The 16,592-nt window shown below is 37.1% G+C and overlaps 3 protein-coding genes across 5 annotated transcripts; 2 read left to right on the top strand and 1 right to left on the bottom strand.

Annotated features, from left to right (window-relative positions):
• Positions 1-5,785: 5,785 nt before the first annotated feature.
• On the top strand, positions 5,786-6,400 carry LOC112169934. Its single transcript, XM_024307046.1, has one exon. It carries the CDS (start codon positions 5,786-5,788, stop codon positions 6,398-6,400), a length of 615 nt encoding a protein of 204 aa, XP_024162814.1.
• A 2,542-nt stretch (positions 6,401-8,942) lies between these two features.
• LOC112176692 (tyrosine-specific transport protein) lies at positions 8,943-11,872 on the top strand. Of its 2 annotated transcripts, none has more exons than XM_024314741.2 (8): positions 8,943-9,201; positions 9,309-9,546; positions 9,838-10,228; positions 10,321-10,458; positions 10,563-10,722; positions 10,883-11,033; positions 11,126-11,269; positions 11,390-11,872. In XM_024314741.2, exons 1-8 carry the CDS (start codon positions 9,083-9,085, stop codon positions 11,585-11,587), a joined length of 1,539 nt encoding a protein of 512 aa, XP_024170509.1. In that variant the 5' UTR covers positions 8,943-9,082; the 3' UTR covers positions 11,588-11,872. The 2 variants fall into 2 exon arrangements, with proteins under 2 accessions (XP_024170509.1, XP_024170513.1); XM_024314745.2 differs by having other exon boundaries at positions 8,944-9,201; positions 11,129-11,269.
• LOC112169925 (V-type proton ATPase subunit G) lies at positions 11,695-14,766 on the bottom strand. Of its 2 annotated transcripts, none has more exons than XM_024307035.2 (4): positions 14,717-14,766; positions 12,482-12,594; positions 12,290-12,390; positions 11,695-11,939 (listed from the first exon to the last, which is right to left on the bottom strand). In XM_024307035.2, exons 2-4 carry the CDS (start codon positions 12,567-12,569, stop codon positions 11,805-11,807), a joined length of 324 nt encoding a protein of 107 aa, XP_024162803.1. In that variant the 5' UTR covers positions 12,570-12,594; positions 14,717-14,766; the 3' UTR covers positions 11,695-11,804. The 2 variants fall into 2 exon arrangements, with proteins under 2 accessions (XP_024162803.1, XP_040369565.1); XM_040513631.1 differs by lacking the exon at positions 14,717-14,766 and adding an exon at positions 13,557-13,667.
• Between the last annotated feature and the right edge of the window lie 1,826 nt (positions 14,767-16,592).

The following is a 16,592-nucleotide window of genomic DNA, read 5'->3' as shown; positions in this document are numbered from 1 at the left end:
AGTAAATCAGAGTTGTCAATAAACAGTGACAAGTGCAGAATTAGGGAAAGAAAATAGAACATTAGTCATCAGTTATTAAACAGCCAAATCAGATGACAGAGCTAGACAATGTCTACTGGTATAATGCAACCTCAAATAAACAAAGTAAATACTGTATATGGTTAGTACTTAGCTAGTAGTACTCTCAAATAGTTGTTGGTACAGAATTGAGCTAAGTTTTATTTAATTTTTTTACTTATGCAAATCGATACAATGAAGAGAGTTTTCTAAACGAATCCTGGATTGTACCTCAAAGATCAATTTACCTTAAAAGGACAATGCTTAAGCACCTCAATCTGCACCATTTAACCAACACAATCAGATTGTCTAAACATCATGGCACACCTCATTACTAACGTACTGTATATGGTTAGTAGTACTCTCAGCAAAGTTGCTACATAATTGAGTCATAAAGATACTTATTGAACCATCCTTTGTGAGCTATGGTGCACTAGAGGCCCATAAGTGATCGAAAGGTTAGTCTAATAAGTGATCCCTTAAAATGACAAAAAAATGGATCCCTCACTAAAAGAGCCAAATGTGTGTGTTTGTATATATCAGCATATGTATCTACGAATTGGAATCCCATATCATCAGTTCCCTCGACTCTTAATGAATAAATTTTTTTCTTAGCCTTCATGAGCGGCTTGTCAAACTTGTCAAACTCGAACAATGCTTGTACATTGCTTTAAGGGATTGCCACAATGGCAGACTATTAAGAATCCAAATGTATCATGGTTTTCTTCAAAACATCCGTTAGACAATTCCTTATGATTTCCCTAGATGCAAGAACATGGTGATCTTCTACTTCCACTTCTTCTTCTTTGATTATTGGAGTGAGAGATTTGTGATCCGCCATAATAACAAGTGATGTTAAATAAGAAATGAACAAGACAGAGAACCAAATAATGTAAAGGGGTGATAAACCTGGAACTTCCTAAGATTGAAAAGTCTAATCAATGAGTGAATTTTGGGCTACCTTGCTTAATTTTTGTTCTTAATGGAATGACCGAAAGAGATTCTTCTTTTTCAAAATTTTATATTTGGGATTTGCAATTTCCCTCCCTTTCTATATTTTGGCTCGGAATTTGCTAAAATATTGCTGGTTCTTTGTTTTGTAATTTGCGTAGAATTAGGGATAATGGATATAGGCTCAATAGTAATAAAATTTCGAATAATAAAGCTTAGTTATATGAAAGTCCAATAATTTATTTAAAAAATCATTTTTGAGATTTTTATTATGAAATAAAAAGTACATACTAGTTGTATGCCCCTGTTTCATAGATAAGAATAGTACAAAATAGACTACTCCCTCAATTTTGGGATTGATTTGATATGAAATAGGATATCATTTAAATTTAAGTTATGTGCTTTGTTATATGATTTTAATTCAATGTTGGTGGATGTTGAATATATATTTCATGTTAATTAGCATGAAGAAAATTGTCCGGTGATAAAGTATTCCTCTCCGATAAATTGTACAGTACCATGCCCATGAATTTTCCTGCTCCAAGAGTGCGCTAGCTTATTCCAACAATTTACTTTCTTGTAAGTTGTTCGTTCTTTGATGATTTTCCTTCACATTGTGACACTTCTTGTGTTTGAATAAATTACTCTTCTATGTGAGAAAGTTTAGAGAATGAGACTATTACATCTTCTAGAAAAAATCAATAAGGACACAAGTTAACAAGAAGCTTGACAGTAACTCTTAATTTGGGTGCAAGTTTCATGGACCTTATGTCTTTTTTCAAAAAAAAAAATTTGAACATTTTTAGAAGTCTTTTATCAATCTGTTAAGTACCTCAACTTTTAGGGATAGTTTGATAGTTGATTTGAAGGCTGAATGTGAATATTTAGTAATAGCGTTCATAACTAGTAAGACTATTAATATTTGGTTATAGAAAAAAAAAAATCACGTTTTTCACTTTGTTGTTTTTTTTCGTTTTCGTTCTCTTTTTCATATATTCTGCTCCTCGTATTGCTTTTTAGTATCCATTTGTAGTCTCATTCAAATAAAAAGATTCTTACTTTGTCACCATACCAGAACATTCATGAGCAATGCAGTAAAAAAACAATTAGGTATCTGGGATTTGTTGATCCTCAACTTGAAAGAATATACTTTTTTTTGTTCTAATGGAAGCATATGTACTTGGTGAATTGACGTTTTCTGTCCACTGCTTAGAAGTGGCCCAGCGAACAAGCAAACCATTTGAAATATAAACAACTAAAATTCATGACAATATCTACTAAATTCGAAAGCTTTACTCCTTTAAGAGCAATGGCCCGATATTGTCACCAGTAACTTTATTGTGCTTCACATGGCTTCACAGAGGAAAAGTCCCTAACCTCCAACACCTGCAAGCAAATGTAAACTCGAAATTCCTCCTTCATTCCTCGTTCTCGTAGAAAACCTCAGCTTCAAAATCTAGCATACCCCAGTCAATCAATGAAGATTTATTAAGGTCTAAGATATGCTCCAACTCGCCTCCAAACATATGCAAGAATTTAGAAATCAGATCAATCATCTCGAAAAATCTTCCTTGTTGTGCGCATCTGGCATCCCTTGGATGATAGCTAGCAGTACCATCATGTGCAGAAAACACCACATCTCCTAGCCTTAACTCCGGAGACATGACATAAGCAGCAAGCAGCCTACGAAGGTCTGCCCCTGTCTCAGCAAATCCTTCATATCCCCAAAAATCACTCATTCACTCCTCTCAAATATTAGATCACTTGCATGTCTCATTACAAGAGCCACGCGATCCTCAATGAAATCTTCTTCTTCACTAAAGGATGGTACATCTTCACCAGGGGCTGATACCTCCGCCTTTCTCACTTGCATATTATCAAGGATATGATATATGTGGAAGCCTTGTCCGATGAGAAAGCTCCGCCCTTTGTCGATGAGAAGTTTCATTCATAATTATCAACATTTACTTCTTCCTCACACCGTACCAAAAAACAAAAATAAATTATTCCTAACTAGAGTCACTTTTTGTGGGTGGTATGCATCGGAGCTCGTTATTATTGTGGTGTGATGTGCAGTGAAGGAAGTAAAAATAAAAAATGTTTTAGTTGCAACTGAATCAAGATAACGATGGGTCGAAGAACATATACAAAACATCGATTGATAGGCAACAATTTTGATTTGAATTGTTTGTGTCAATTGGTTGCATACTTATGTATTCATGCCCATTGCACATCATTAATGATCCATAGGGGAGACAAAGTAAGGTATTATCATCTTGCACATGCATATATAGCTCTCTTGATATTTCATGGTGATCTTAAAAATTATTAGTAGAATAGGTTGTTATGCATAAGTAAAAGTATTAAATGTTCTCCCCAGTATGAGAGAGATTTAAAGTAGCAGATTGAAAGGCAAGTGGGAAAACTTGTTACATTTCATGTGTTAGGAGTTAAACGCAGTTCTAACACCATAAGCAAGGTAATTGAATTTCCTAATAATGATGCCAAGGGCCTTGGAGAATCTTATGAGTGATAGCCAAAAGCAGTATAATTAAGCCAGTATACTTCTAAAAATGTTCAAAAAAAAAAAAAAAAAAAAGAAGACTCTAAAGAAAAAACACACTAAGAAAAGTTAAACTTTCTCCAAGGAGTTATCCTAAATTATTGACAAATTTTGTAATGGAGTTGGTATGCGGCTTTAGATATGGTTGTTAGGTGCCATAAGGCCTTGGAGAAATCTTTCGGACTAATGACACTCAAATACTACAATACATAAATCGAGTTTTTTAGTATTGGTTCTCACTAGTGATGGTTTTCCTGGTCCTCCTTAGGGATCCAGATCCTCTCCTAAGCTCATTCCCCTCCTAACTTGCCTAAGCTTTTCACTAGATTCTGACACGTGGCTAATATTGTATCCAATTGTCAAAATCTTCTTGAGTTACTAATTTAACAATAATACCCTTTTCAGATTTTTGTCCTAACTCTATCTCTCCTCTATTCTCTCTTCTTCCTCCCTCTTCCAGTCTCTTCTATCGTACATATCCATGACTTAACAAAAAAATCAAAACTCAATCCATCAAAGTTCCAGTTGTAATCAAATGGATATGGAAAATGAACTGGGTATTAAGTTGGAGAAAAACCCAACCAAATGCATGAGCAAAGCAAAAAGATGTAGTTACAAGGAATGGCGAGGCACTGAGGGAGGCCGGCTCCGATTGCCGGAAGGTGGCCAAGTTTTTACCTTGCTTGGCAAGTGTTATCGTTAAATCCAAGAGAGCGCCATTCATATTGAAGCACTATGAATTTCGTATGGTAACATTGGGATTCGTTAATCTCTTTGTACCTTTGCTCTAGCCATTCTCTCTGTGGCTACCTAGTGAAGCTTACTGGGTTTGGACTTTGGAGAAAGGGAAAGCGGCGAAGGAGAAGACGCCGTTTCCATTTCAGATGTGGAGTGGAGGACAATGCGGTCGTCTGATTCGATGCCCCACCATTTGGATGCTATTTCCTTCTTGGGTTATATTACAACTTGAGATTTGTGTTTTTGCACCTTCTATTATTTTGGGGCTGAATTTGGGGTTTTGGATCTAATTGATTGGTTTGATTTGGGATGGGTGTTCCTTGTCAAATCTCATCAAGATTTTCATAAAATCCAAAACTCTTTTGCATGAAATTCAATTGAAACCCACTTGATTAGTTGCTAATTGTATTGGTGCCGATTGCTGAGTGAAAAAGGAGCAGAACAAGAACAAGAACAAGAAACATGGGGGGGGGGGGGGGGGGGAGAGGCACTTCAATAGGCCTGAAGGAAGAGAAAAATAAAGAACAAAAAAAATATAAAAAGACAAACTAAAATTATTATAGACCATTAGATTTATTATAGCCACGTGTCAAAATCTGAAGAAAAGCTTAGGAGGGGAATGAGCTTAGGAGAGGATCCTCTCCCCCTCCTTAGTAGTAGTATTTATTTCTATCATGTCTTGGCTTTTCTGATCAAATGATGCATTCATACGGAAGATGTTCCAAGCGGTATAAACGATACAAACAAGATCTACTTGTGGGCCACTTATAACAAGAGTCAGACCAAAAGGCCTGAACATAACTTCCTAATGGAGCTACCAATTCCGGGAGATAGGAAAATGGTCATAACGACCAAGGAGATTCATAATCCGACAAACTGCCAAACAAAGTTGGTAAAAAGACGTCGACATTCCAACTGGGTAGCAGCTATAAACCCATGAAAGATTGACAAGTGCTTGAGTCAACTCCGCCTCCTGAGTAGTGAATACACAAAATAGTTGCGGGTGTAAAGCGTCATCATTAGATTTGTCATAGACATTGAAACTTTTGGTGTTCTGTGTATTTGGTTGTAAGCTTTTTGCCTCTGGGCTATCAATAGATGAATTTCAGACAAAAAAAAAAAAAGATTGAGTTTACTTTATTTTGGTTCTATAATTACAAATACATGAATAATGTGGATTTCTCAATTATTTTTTTGGGGGGAATTATTTTTTTTTACTTATCTTTAATCAACTCTTTATTTACAGAAAAAAAAAAACTAAATTAATTACTTAATTACCTGGCACAGAAGCCTTCTCGTATAAGGAAAAGGATTAAGGATCCCATTCCTATAAGGAAAAGGATGGTTACTTGGTCACTACTCTTTAATTAACCCTAATCCCTAAAGGAAAAGGAAATCAAGCCGACATCATTTTCCTATAAATAAGGCAGAAATGGAAACCACCTCACTCACTTCACTCACAAAAGAACCATCACAATGGAGAAGGGAAGGTTAATCCGTCTGAATGATCACTGGGTCTCCGTTGCTATAGACAATCTTGATTCTTTTGGGGATGTTGGGTACCTAGACTTCAGGTTTCTCGATCAACTCTTACCCCACTGCTCCAAAGACCAGTTAATTCACATCGAGAAGTGCACAAAAGGTACAGACCTGACTCCGATCACCGATAAGCTTTGGAAGAAGTTCTTCGAGAGAGACTTCGGTGGCAAAGCCACTGATGAGGTGATCGAGAAGATAAAGATCAAGAAAGTGAGCTTCAAGTGGTCAGAGTTGTACCAGGAAAAGTCCAAGAGAGTGGAAAAGGCTGAGAAAGAAGTCGGTGAAAGGTTGAAGAAGCTGTATGAGAAAGAAGATGCTCGGAAACAAAGCCGGCAAGTTAGGGTGTTAGACAAGGTTCCACCTTCTTCGTCAAGCAACAAAAGAACCGGCTCCAACAAAGATAGCAAACTGATGAGCAAATTGAGGAAACAGCATCTGAATTGTCTGGAAATGAGAAATATTCAAGCTATGAAGATGAAGAGAACTGCTGCCAACTGTTCTGGTCTCAATAGAAAGCCAAGGACGAGTATTCAAGCTATGAACGTGTTTTGAAGCATGATCAATCTTGGTGGTGGCTTTCAATCTTCCTACTTAGCTAGTAAAGAATCTAAAGATTAACATTTGTTGTTGATTTCAAGAAAAAGAAAGAAAAAAAGATCAACGTTTGTTCTTGTTTATCTCTTTCTTCATGTAAATTAACCTGTGATTGATGAAATATAAAGTTTATTCTTTGATGATAATTTGGTGTTTTATTGGTCTTGGTTATATGAATCTGTTGTATGTTGGGTCTGATCTTGGTTTCCCTGCCATTACATATTCACAATACCGAAAAAATCAATCTAAAAGAAAAGGTCTTTTGTATCATGCCTTGGTCTGGTGATCACATGTTTTGAGGAAACAACCAATTCCAAATTTCCCATAAGGGCCATCTTCTGTTGATAATTTTGGTTGTTGATCATTATGCAACCAAAAAATGGAAATTTAAAGAATGAACTTTAGTATCATAATGGGAGAAAATGTGGCTTTACTGAGGCATTCATAAGGTTTTTGCTCATCGGTTCACTTTCAACCACAGAATTTCTTATGCTTTGGAGAACAGCAAACACCATCAACTGGGATGTAGCACTTCCTGCAACTATTGATGTATTGGGTGGTTCTTGAGATGTAACCCTGCAATACTCTTCACAATTTCCAGGAAGGTTATTATTTTTTCAATTGCTTGATACATATATAATTTCTGTATTCTTTATAATCAAGTAGGACTACTTAAAACAGATAGGCTGGAAATAAACAGTGAGGCAATTAAAGGAAGAAATTCTTGTGGCGGAAATCTCAATTGCCACGACATATATATCTCTGTCATGGTTCAGACCATTCAAAGTATTCAAGCTGTTGTGCAATCAATTAGTCTACTAGAAGATGAAACTACAATATTTGGAAATTCATAGTTCAATACTGTATGGCCACATAATATTTCATGAAGTACATCGTGAACTAAATGACTATTTTCACCATGACATAATCTTACACGCCTTTAAATTTCAAGATTTATGCAAATTTATAGTAACTGTAATAATCATACATGAAACTATAGGTCATACGTACACTGAAGAAAGAAATAATGTAGACATACATGATAGGTAAAACTTAACATTTTCGCTTCTGTTCACCTCCCCAAATAGTTAGCTGCAGCCTACCTGACCAAAAGAATAGGTGCTTAAGGTCATTGGTAAACTCAAAGTGAGGGGACTCCGAAACTTAACCTTGTCAGATAACTTCCTTAGTTAACATTCAACCACCTCTCTAAATAGTTTTGACTAGCACTTGGACAGTGGAGAAAGACATGATCCCCAGATTGCTGCCCCTTTTTACATGTGATGCACCAGTTAAGAACTCAAGAGATAGGGAAGAGCCTCATCTTCTCCTTCAAACCTTGACATAAGTGCTTGCCAAAGCAAGAACCTTTACCTTAGAAGGAACGTACTTGCAGTTCCCCATCTGATAAAAAAGATCAAACTCTGGACAACCAGTAAATCACCAACTTGCTAAAAGGAGTTGCACAAACACTCCCATAAGATTCTAAACTCCATCTTCTGTACTTAAGGATGACATAAGTACAGAAGCAGCAAGTTCCTAAGTCCTCCTCTGTTGAACTGGTGTAAACTTGCCTACAAAGCCTATCTGAATACAAGCATTGAGTTCACTCATATCAAATTAAAATGCGACCTTGAGCATTACGTGTTTAATAACCATATGAAATTAGAATGACCACATTAGTAAAACGCGTTACAGGGACAAGTTACCACACCGACTGAAATGAAAATGCGACCTGAAGCATAATGAGTTTAATGACCATATAACATAATGTGAGATTAATTCCATCCATACCCTGCATGCCTCCCATAAGCTGAAATAGAACAGTAACAATTGTAAGCCAAAGGTTGGTTAAGAACTGGAATGAAGGCCGTGAAGAAAAAAGGAGTAGGTGAGTTCTGTGCCGTGGGATACATAAGCTTTAGATTCCTGATCTGAGGGAAATTAAGGCAGGTCCTGGAGTTCGTGGTCTTTGAACAATCCAAAGCAAACTGTAGGCTCGGGTTCTTCGTCTTGTATGACCAAAATACCTGAACTTGGACCCCATGGGGGGTGGCAAAGAGAGCATGGAAGGGTACTTTTCGTGCATAGAAAGGGCTTCTGATGCATCTTCTCATGTCTTTGCTCAGCTTTTCTTGTGTTGAATTTTTTTTTTTTTTTAAACTAAAAAGAACATGTGTTGAAATTTTGGGTATGAGGATTATATGAACTTTGATATCTCTGAACTTGGTGTAGCTTTTAGTGGGTTTTTTGGTGTTTCCATAATCCAAATGACGAGCTTCAAACTTAATGGTATATAATGTGTTGACAAATATTGGATGGTATCCATGTTACATAATGCTCAGTTTGAATGAAATAAAGACAAAAAGCTTTCTGGCCAAAAAAAAACAGGACAAATAGGATTAGAATTTGAGAAGGGAATTAAGTGTATGGTCCTAACGTAAGTGAGAAACAGTACACAAATAAATATCCTCTTCTCTGCTAGAATGTAGATAAAAATATCATATTCCATGGACCCCCTTTTTCGTGCTTACCGACCAATAACTGTTCACTTCCAAGATTCTTGTGATACCTGAACCTTAATTTACAGTCTCATCTCCCAAACTTCTCTCTGATCTCTTTCTTACAGACAATCAGATTATGGATTCAAATTGCATCACTTCATCTACCTCCTTGCATACGAGAAGCCACTTCAACCCAAAGACAAACCACTCCTGGGCTAGACTACATCATCAAAATAGCACCAGTAATTTCAGGATGTATGAAGCATGTAACTACCATTCTCTTATTCCTTAAATTGCAGCTCCACAAATTTCTTTATGATTTCAAATTCTTTGACCATAAACATATATTCCTCCATCTGCAGCTATCATGCTTGTTCCTATAGCCAACAACCGCAGCAGCAGCAGCAGCAAACTTCATCGTTTACTCGAAATGGTTTTGTCAAAAAGGCAAAGACAGGTGTTATACGGTTGAGCTTGGATGTAAAGCCCATCAAGGATCCCAATAAGAAGAAAGGAACTATTGCAGGGGCAGTTGCTTTGATTATTGGTACTAGTATAGGCTCAGGGATTCTTGCACTCCCAGAGAAAGCTTCTCCAGCGGTAACTACCTTTCTCTCAGTCTCATCTGGTTTAACTTGTTCACCCACTTTTGTTCACTAGATGATGTGACAGTGGCCATGTATCATTTCTAACATGTATTATACTATACTGATATGTAACACATCATTTAGTGAGCAAATTTGGTGACCGCACTCTAATATATAATGCTTCAAAGTTACTTCTGATACGAACCCAGAACACCCTTTTTTAGTTTAAATTTACATTTGTTGTACAATGGAATGGAGAGATAAAAATTAACGTAATCACAAGCATTTCATTTTCATCTCGTAGGGATTTATTCCAAGTTCAATATCGATAGTAATATGTTGGGGATTTCTCCTGATTGAGGCTCTTTTACTGATTGAAATCAATGTAAGCATGAGGAGGAGGAAGGGAAAGGAAGACAAAGAGAATGAGTTGGAGATCATTTCAATTAGGACTATGGCCCAAGACACTCTAGGAGACTGGGGTGGAACTCTAGCCTCTGTGGTTTACATTTTCTTAGGTTATACTTCCATGATTTCTTACAGTTCCAAATCTGGGGAGATCCTTTTTCACTTGATCAATCTCCCAGCTCCAGTTTCTGGCATCTTTTTCACTTCAGTTTTCACTCTTCTCATTTCCATCGGTGGGACTCAAGCTACGGATCAAGTTAACCAATTGCTCACTGCTTCCATGATAGGTAACATTTACACCAAACCTGCATAACATATATAGCTCTAATAATGCTTGTGCATATTTTTTTTACTCAAAAACTAAGAAATTGATTCACAGGTTTACTAGTAGCAATAGAGGTGCTAGCAGTTGTGTTTGGAGGTTGGTCAGGACTGCAGGGAAGTGGAGATTGGGGAAAAGTCCCACCCGCAATACCTGTCATAATATTTTCTTTGGTGTATCATGATCTAGCACCTGGTAAAGGAATATAAATATATATTTTTTGGTGAATAAATACTTTATTTCTGTTCAGCAAGCAACAATGAGACCTCCTATGTCATGGCATTCGTCTCCCTTTGCAGTTCTTTGTGCATATTTGGGCAGTGATCTCAAACGCTTAAGGATTTCGGTGGTTCTTGGTAGTCTTGTTCCATTGCTAGGACTACTTCTTTGGGATGCAATTGCTCTTGGCCTATCTGCCCAAGCCGACCAAATGGTTGACCCTGTTGAATTGCTTATGAGGTATTCCAAATCCTGTTGAATTTGCATATAGAACATGATCTTACTATGACACAAAACCATTAACCCACTTTGGTGAGTCCAGTTTAAGTCAATAATTTATAACCAAATTCATGTGACAGTGACTAACTATAGTTGAACACCACGCCTGCAACTTGTTTAGGGTGAAATGGAGTGGGGTTTCATATATGGTAGAAGCCTTTTCTCTCCTTGCAGTTGGAACATCACTAATTGGCACTCTTCTTGGCTTCTCTGAGTTTTTCAAAGAACAACTAAATAGCCTCTCATCGAATTCTCCCCTCACACAAACACAGGTAACTTTTGAAAAATCCCCTAATTTGAGGCAATTAGTAACAGTTTTCCTAAGCATGCTTCTAAGGCACTAGCATATTGTTTAACCATTTAGCAGAAACCAAACATGCCCTTTGGTCTGAGGAAATGGTGGGCAGGGAATAAAGTTAGCTTCACATCAGTGGCATTGGTTGTTGTTCCATCTCTTTTTGTGTCGACTACTGTTCCGGATGCATTCTCTACTGCCACAGACGTTGCTGTAAGTATAGGGACTAGGCTTGCAAGATTAAAATAAATCCAAATGCTTGCAGGAGAGAGCTAATAATATGCAATTAAATGCTGGTTATGTACATGACTGAACTTATTAATCATGGATTAGGGAGGGTATTGTATGACAATGCTATATGGAGTTCTTCCACCAGCAATGGCTTGGGCAATGCATAATAAAGAAAGAGACAATGCTTCTGATCAAAAGACTTTATCGAGAGCGAGGCCAGTACTGGTGGCGGTAGGACTCCTTGCTTGCGGAATTGTGGCAGAGCAAATCCTTCAAGACATCCTCATATTTCAATTGTAGCATGAACTCAAAGCAATATATACTCCTAGGTACGAGATTCAGCAAAACCGTTGAGAGCTCTTCCGGAAGGTAGGGTAGAGTCAGGTTAATCAAAAGATAGATGTCTGTTTTTTTTTTTTTTTTTTTTTTTTTTCTGTGAAAGGAACTATGTAAATGATGCAAGTCATAAATATCTGAAGCAGAGATAATGCAATCACAAATGAAGGCATGAATGATCTTAGTTGGTCACAGTTGTATATTCCAAAAGCATCCGCACAATGTCATTTGATATTCTTGCAGCATCAATCTTCAAATGATGGAAGGCCTCTGTCTCTTGCTCAATTCTCTTCAGAGGACCTGAATGTCCACCTCCCTATTTAATAATGAACAAATATAATGCAAAACATTAAGATTTTCTAGAATGCACCAACCCCATATATATGGAAGAACTATCACACTTTCAAATGACGAAAAATGGCCAAGTTGAGAAGGGCATTCTCCATAATTGAACAATATAAAGATATTAGGAAATTTGATTCAGGTGTTAGTTAAGCTAATGAACAAATCGACATAAAATAACTCGAAATATTCAGAAATTAAACTGATTTCCATAAATTACTCTGACCAATTGAAATTGTAATTTCTGTTGAGTGGTGGTGGTGGTATTAGAAAACTAATGTATTTTACTTGATGTTCGTTAAATTTCACAACTTCTGTGCTTACCTCTGCATGTTTTCTCTGAAAGTCAACTTCCATTTGAGCATGGAAATCAGCATTCTCCTTCTCAGCTTCCTCTTTAGCTTGTTTTAGTTTAGCCGTTTTAGCTGGACAAAAAGAACATGCGGTTTTAGACCAAAATCCATTGGTGAATGCTAATAGCATCACATGAAACCACATATGTAAAGTTGCAGTTACCATTTCTGGAAGCATTCAAAATCTGCTGAACTTCTTGCTCCACAGTTAGTAGCTGTTGAACTGTGTTATGTTTGTTGATGACTTCCATTCCAGATATCACAAATGTACTACCACTGAATGAAAAGAGCAAAATACAATTAGTACTTCTATAAATATCGTTCTTGCAGTCATGATGTGTAATTTATAGTAGAAGCATTCTATTCTCCAGAAATTTAGAAGATTCAATAAAACAAAGTCAATCACCTAAGCATCAAGTTTCAAATTCTTAATAATAAACTAACTTATAGAAGTTCTATACAAATATAATTCTAAAAAATGGTTGTTCTCAACTACAAAGTATTTATCAAATTCCAAATTCAATTTCCTACTCATGAAAAATATTGAACATTCTGAGTAAACTTAAACCATCTAGAGACATTTGAGTTAATCAACCAAGAAATTGTCAGAGGAACTCCTCTCTTGCTATAAAAATGTTTAGTACCAAAACTGGTTCTTACTTTATCTTTCCTCTGCAATATATATCATTCTTGACCAGACTAAGCAATGGTTTCAAGCACTAGCAGTTCATAAGTTAAGTAATGAATGCTTAAGCTAAAAGCTAAGTGTTGTCCGCTACTTTTTTCCCCTGCACTTATAATAAAGAACTCATACTTCATTGTAAGGAACTCACTTCGCAAATTACTATCAACTCTAGCATTCCAGTGGAATTTCTATTCATAATGTTTGGATGAGGTCCATTTCAGTATTTTCCCTCTCGTTTTCATTGTCAAGGTTTTCTAGATGAGTCCGTTTGTAGATAAATGAACAATTTTTTGTCAAAATATGAAAAACTTGTTTTCCTAAGTAAATGATCAGTGCCTGGAGATGTCAAATATCAATTGTAAACTGGCGGGATAGATGGATTCCAGGCATTCCGTGGGAAAGTTACAGGATCACCAACTCAATGAGTGGTTGACTTAATCAATCACTAGGAATTTTTTCATAGAACCTAGACCCCTTCAAGCAATATTCATATGAGGACGATTGGATGAAGTTAATGCAAGTGCATGATGAGTCTATTCCTATTTTATGATACCTGGAAGGAAGAGAGACTGGTTGCCTTATTAGAAAAAGGGCACACACTGTTAGATCATGCTGCCATTGCATGCAATTTATATTGACAGAAAGTTGCATTCCTTACAATCTAGCCACTGCTCTCATAACATTGCTCCTCAATCGTCAGTGTGGTTTGGAATGCTGAATGCCTTCCTAAAGTTAACATTTCCTCTCAAGGGCTTCTGCTAATGCTGCTTGTACAGTGGTTAAGCAGTTGTTTGTGACCTCACCATAATTGTGCCCAATATGTCAGGAATTCCTGAAACTATTGAACATTTCCGGTTACGTACTGTGTCCTTGAACTAATAAAGTGTGGTTAATTTGGTTTTCCCTTCTTTTGTTATAAAGTTAGCTTGGCCTCTGTAACAACATTTGTTGTATGGCTACGTGGAGTGCATAATTGATCAGTTGGGGTCTAATAAAGTTATGAAAAGGGAGGTGACTTGTTGGATTTCTTTTGCAGTTTGGTCTAAATACATGGGAAGTTCAATCTGCCCTCTTGATCAAGGTGAAAATCTACCCTCTCCTAGTAAAATTAGAAAACTTCAATCTGAGTTTCAGCAGTGAATAGGTGGAGTCTAGATTGGCCAAAAAAAAAAAAAAAAGAATAGATGGAGTCTATTGCAGTACTGCCCAGAAATGCTAAAGCTATTGCAGATTGGCTTGCAGTGCAAGCTAAATAGAATGTGGAATGTGAAAACCGGGTTAAACATGCATCCTCCACTCTCTTTCTATCCAGTACGTACTTCTGCCACTTTTTCGTAGTTTTGTAATGGAAATTTCAATTAGCCGTAAAAAAATAAAAAATAAATGGTCAGTGCCTTTCCCTAGTTCTTCATCTAACTCCCTCCCAACTACATCAAAAGTAAGTTTTCGGTGGTGACACTAACAATAGCCACAGATAGTCAACAAAATCAATTTCAGAAAGAAACCATCTTGAAAACTAGCCCTTTACAACAATCTGATAGAAACAAACCAAGTTTCTGGATTGTGATTTTTGCATTGCATATTTTCAGACATTACATTCTAATCAGAGATCTCTATCTGATTAAAGGAATCTATATATCACCGATCTGATACATTCTCTTATCAAAAAACAAAACTGGATGCAGTAATACCAAATCAGAGAGAAGAACATACCTGAGTAACCTAGGTTGTTAACTTCTGAGGATTCAGCCGCTCAAACAATTAAACAAAATGAAAGGCACTTTAATCTCTTAAACATATTTATTAATGCAATTACCATTTTATCCCTGAACCAGAATATATATTTATTTGAGCTTTTTACCAATAACTACAAAATGACACTACTATTTACCAATAGCAGACTCCAAAATCCATAGCCCATGCGGTCAATAATTGAAACAACAGGTCTGCTAATGGTAATAATTGAAACAACAGGTCTGCTAATGGTAATTTATAGACTAAAAGTGTAGGTATTGGTAATTTGCTATATTATTTAGAGCTTTTTACCAATAACTACAAAATGACACTACTATTTACCAATAGCAGACTCCAAAATCCATAGCCCATGCGGTCAATAATTGAAACAGGCTGTCAGCCCATTTCATAGAAAAAACACTCAAATATTAAGATAATTACAAAACATGCCACTGAGACTCACATAACCCATTTCTCCCAAAATCAGATCGGTTCCCAATCGAAACCATCCCAAAATCCAAATCCTCCCTAAATCGATCTAGGGCTCCGACGAAGGTAAGAGACGAAGCAGCTAGCAGATCGAGGCGGCGAAGCAACCGGCGAAGGGAGGCTGCGAATCCGGCGAAGGGAGGCTGTGAATCCGGTGAAGCAAGGCTGCGAAGCCGGTGAAGTGAGGCGGCGAAGCAAGGCTGCAAAGCAACCAGCGAATCGAGGCTGTGAAGCAGGAGAAAGGAGGCTGCGAATCCGGCGAAGCGACCCGTGAAGGGAGGCTGCGAATCAAGCGAAGCAACCGGCGAAGGGAGGCTGCGAATCCGGCGAAGCAACCGGCAAAGGGAGGCTGTGAATCCGGCAAAGGGAGGCTACAAAGTAGGCGAAGTGAGGCGGCGAATCCGGCTAAGCAAGGCTGCAAAACAACCAACGAACACGAGGCTGCGAAGCCGGCGAAGGGAGGCTGCGAATCCGGCGAATCCAGGCTGGGAATCCGGATTTGGTTGAGAAATTCTGAGGATCAGTACTTTTAGCCTCATGTTGTCACAGGTTTTGGCATGGGTAAGCTATAATGACCTTGTGTTGTTTATTTGTTTTGCAATTTTGTGGAGCTGTACTGATCCTAATTTGTTTGTTATTTCTGCAGGGCTCAGCAACATTTTGTTTGTAGGTCAGTAGCTATAGTATGATTGTTAGTTTTGTATTGAGGGTTAGTAGCTTTAGTTTGTGCTTATGTTAGTTTCTTATGGTTCTTTGTTCTTGCAAGTTCATGGATTAGTTGCAAATTTTGCTGCTTGTATCTTCTACTTCCTTTCATTTTTTTCTTTTCCAATTTTTATCTTGGAAAGAAATAGAAGAAACTATAGACATTAGGCTCTAAGTTTAGTGACAGTTTTTATGTGTTTGAATGCTATGATTTTTTAAGAGAAAGGATTAGAGTTGTAATCGCCAAAGCATTTTTGGGCACACTTTGTCATCCCTTATGCTCTGTATTGCCGATTGACTTGTAGGATGGAGCTAATGAAAGCAATACTGAAGTGAGCAAATGCAACAAGGCCAGGCTAGTATACTACTAGGGATCAGTACACTACTGAGGGTCAGTATACTACTGGGGCTATAATACTGGGGATCAATATACTACTGAGGGTCAGTACTCCAGGAAATCTTGCTGGAGAAACTTCTTCACTATAAGAAGAGGTGAAATTCAATGCAACTTGTACGTGCAAGCAGCAAAGCCAGAAATAAATGATATATTGTTCAAATTTCATATTGTAATATTTATAAATAGTTTTTGGAATTATCAAATAAATGAGTTGTTTCTAAGAAAAACAAAGATGGAATATAGAAATATTATTTATTCACAATG

The sequence above is a fragment of the Rosa chinensis genome, chromosome 1 (assembly GCF_002994745.2).
Source record: "Rosa chinensis cultivar Old Blush chromosome 1, RchiOBHm-V2, whole genome shotgun sequence".
NCBI classification, from domain to species: domain Eukaryota; kingdom Viridiplantae; phylum Streptophyta; class Magnoliopsida; order Rosales; family Rosaceae; genus Rosa; species Rosa chinensis.
The sequence above is the reverse complement of the archived record's forward strand: the minus strand, read 5'-3'. Positions and strand labels throughout refer to the sequence as shown.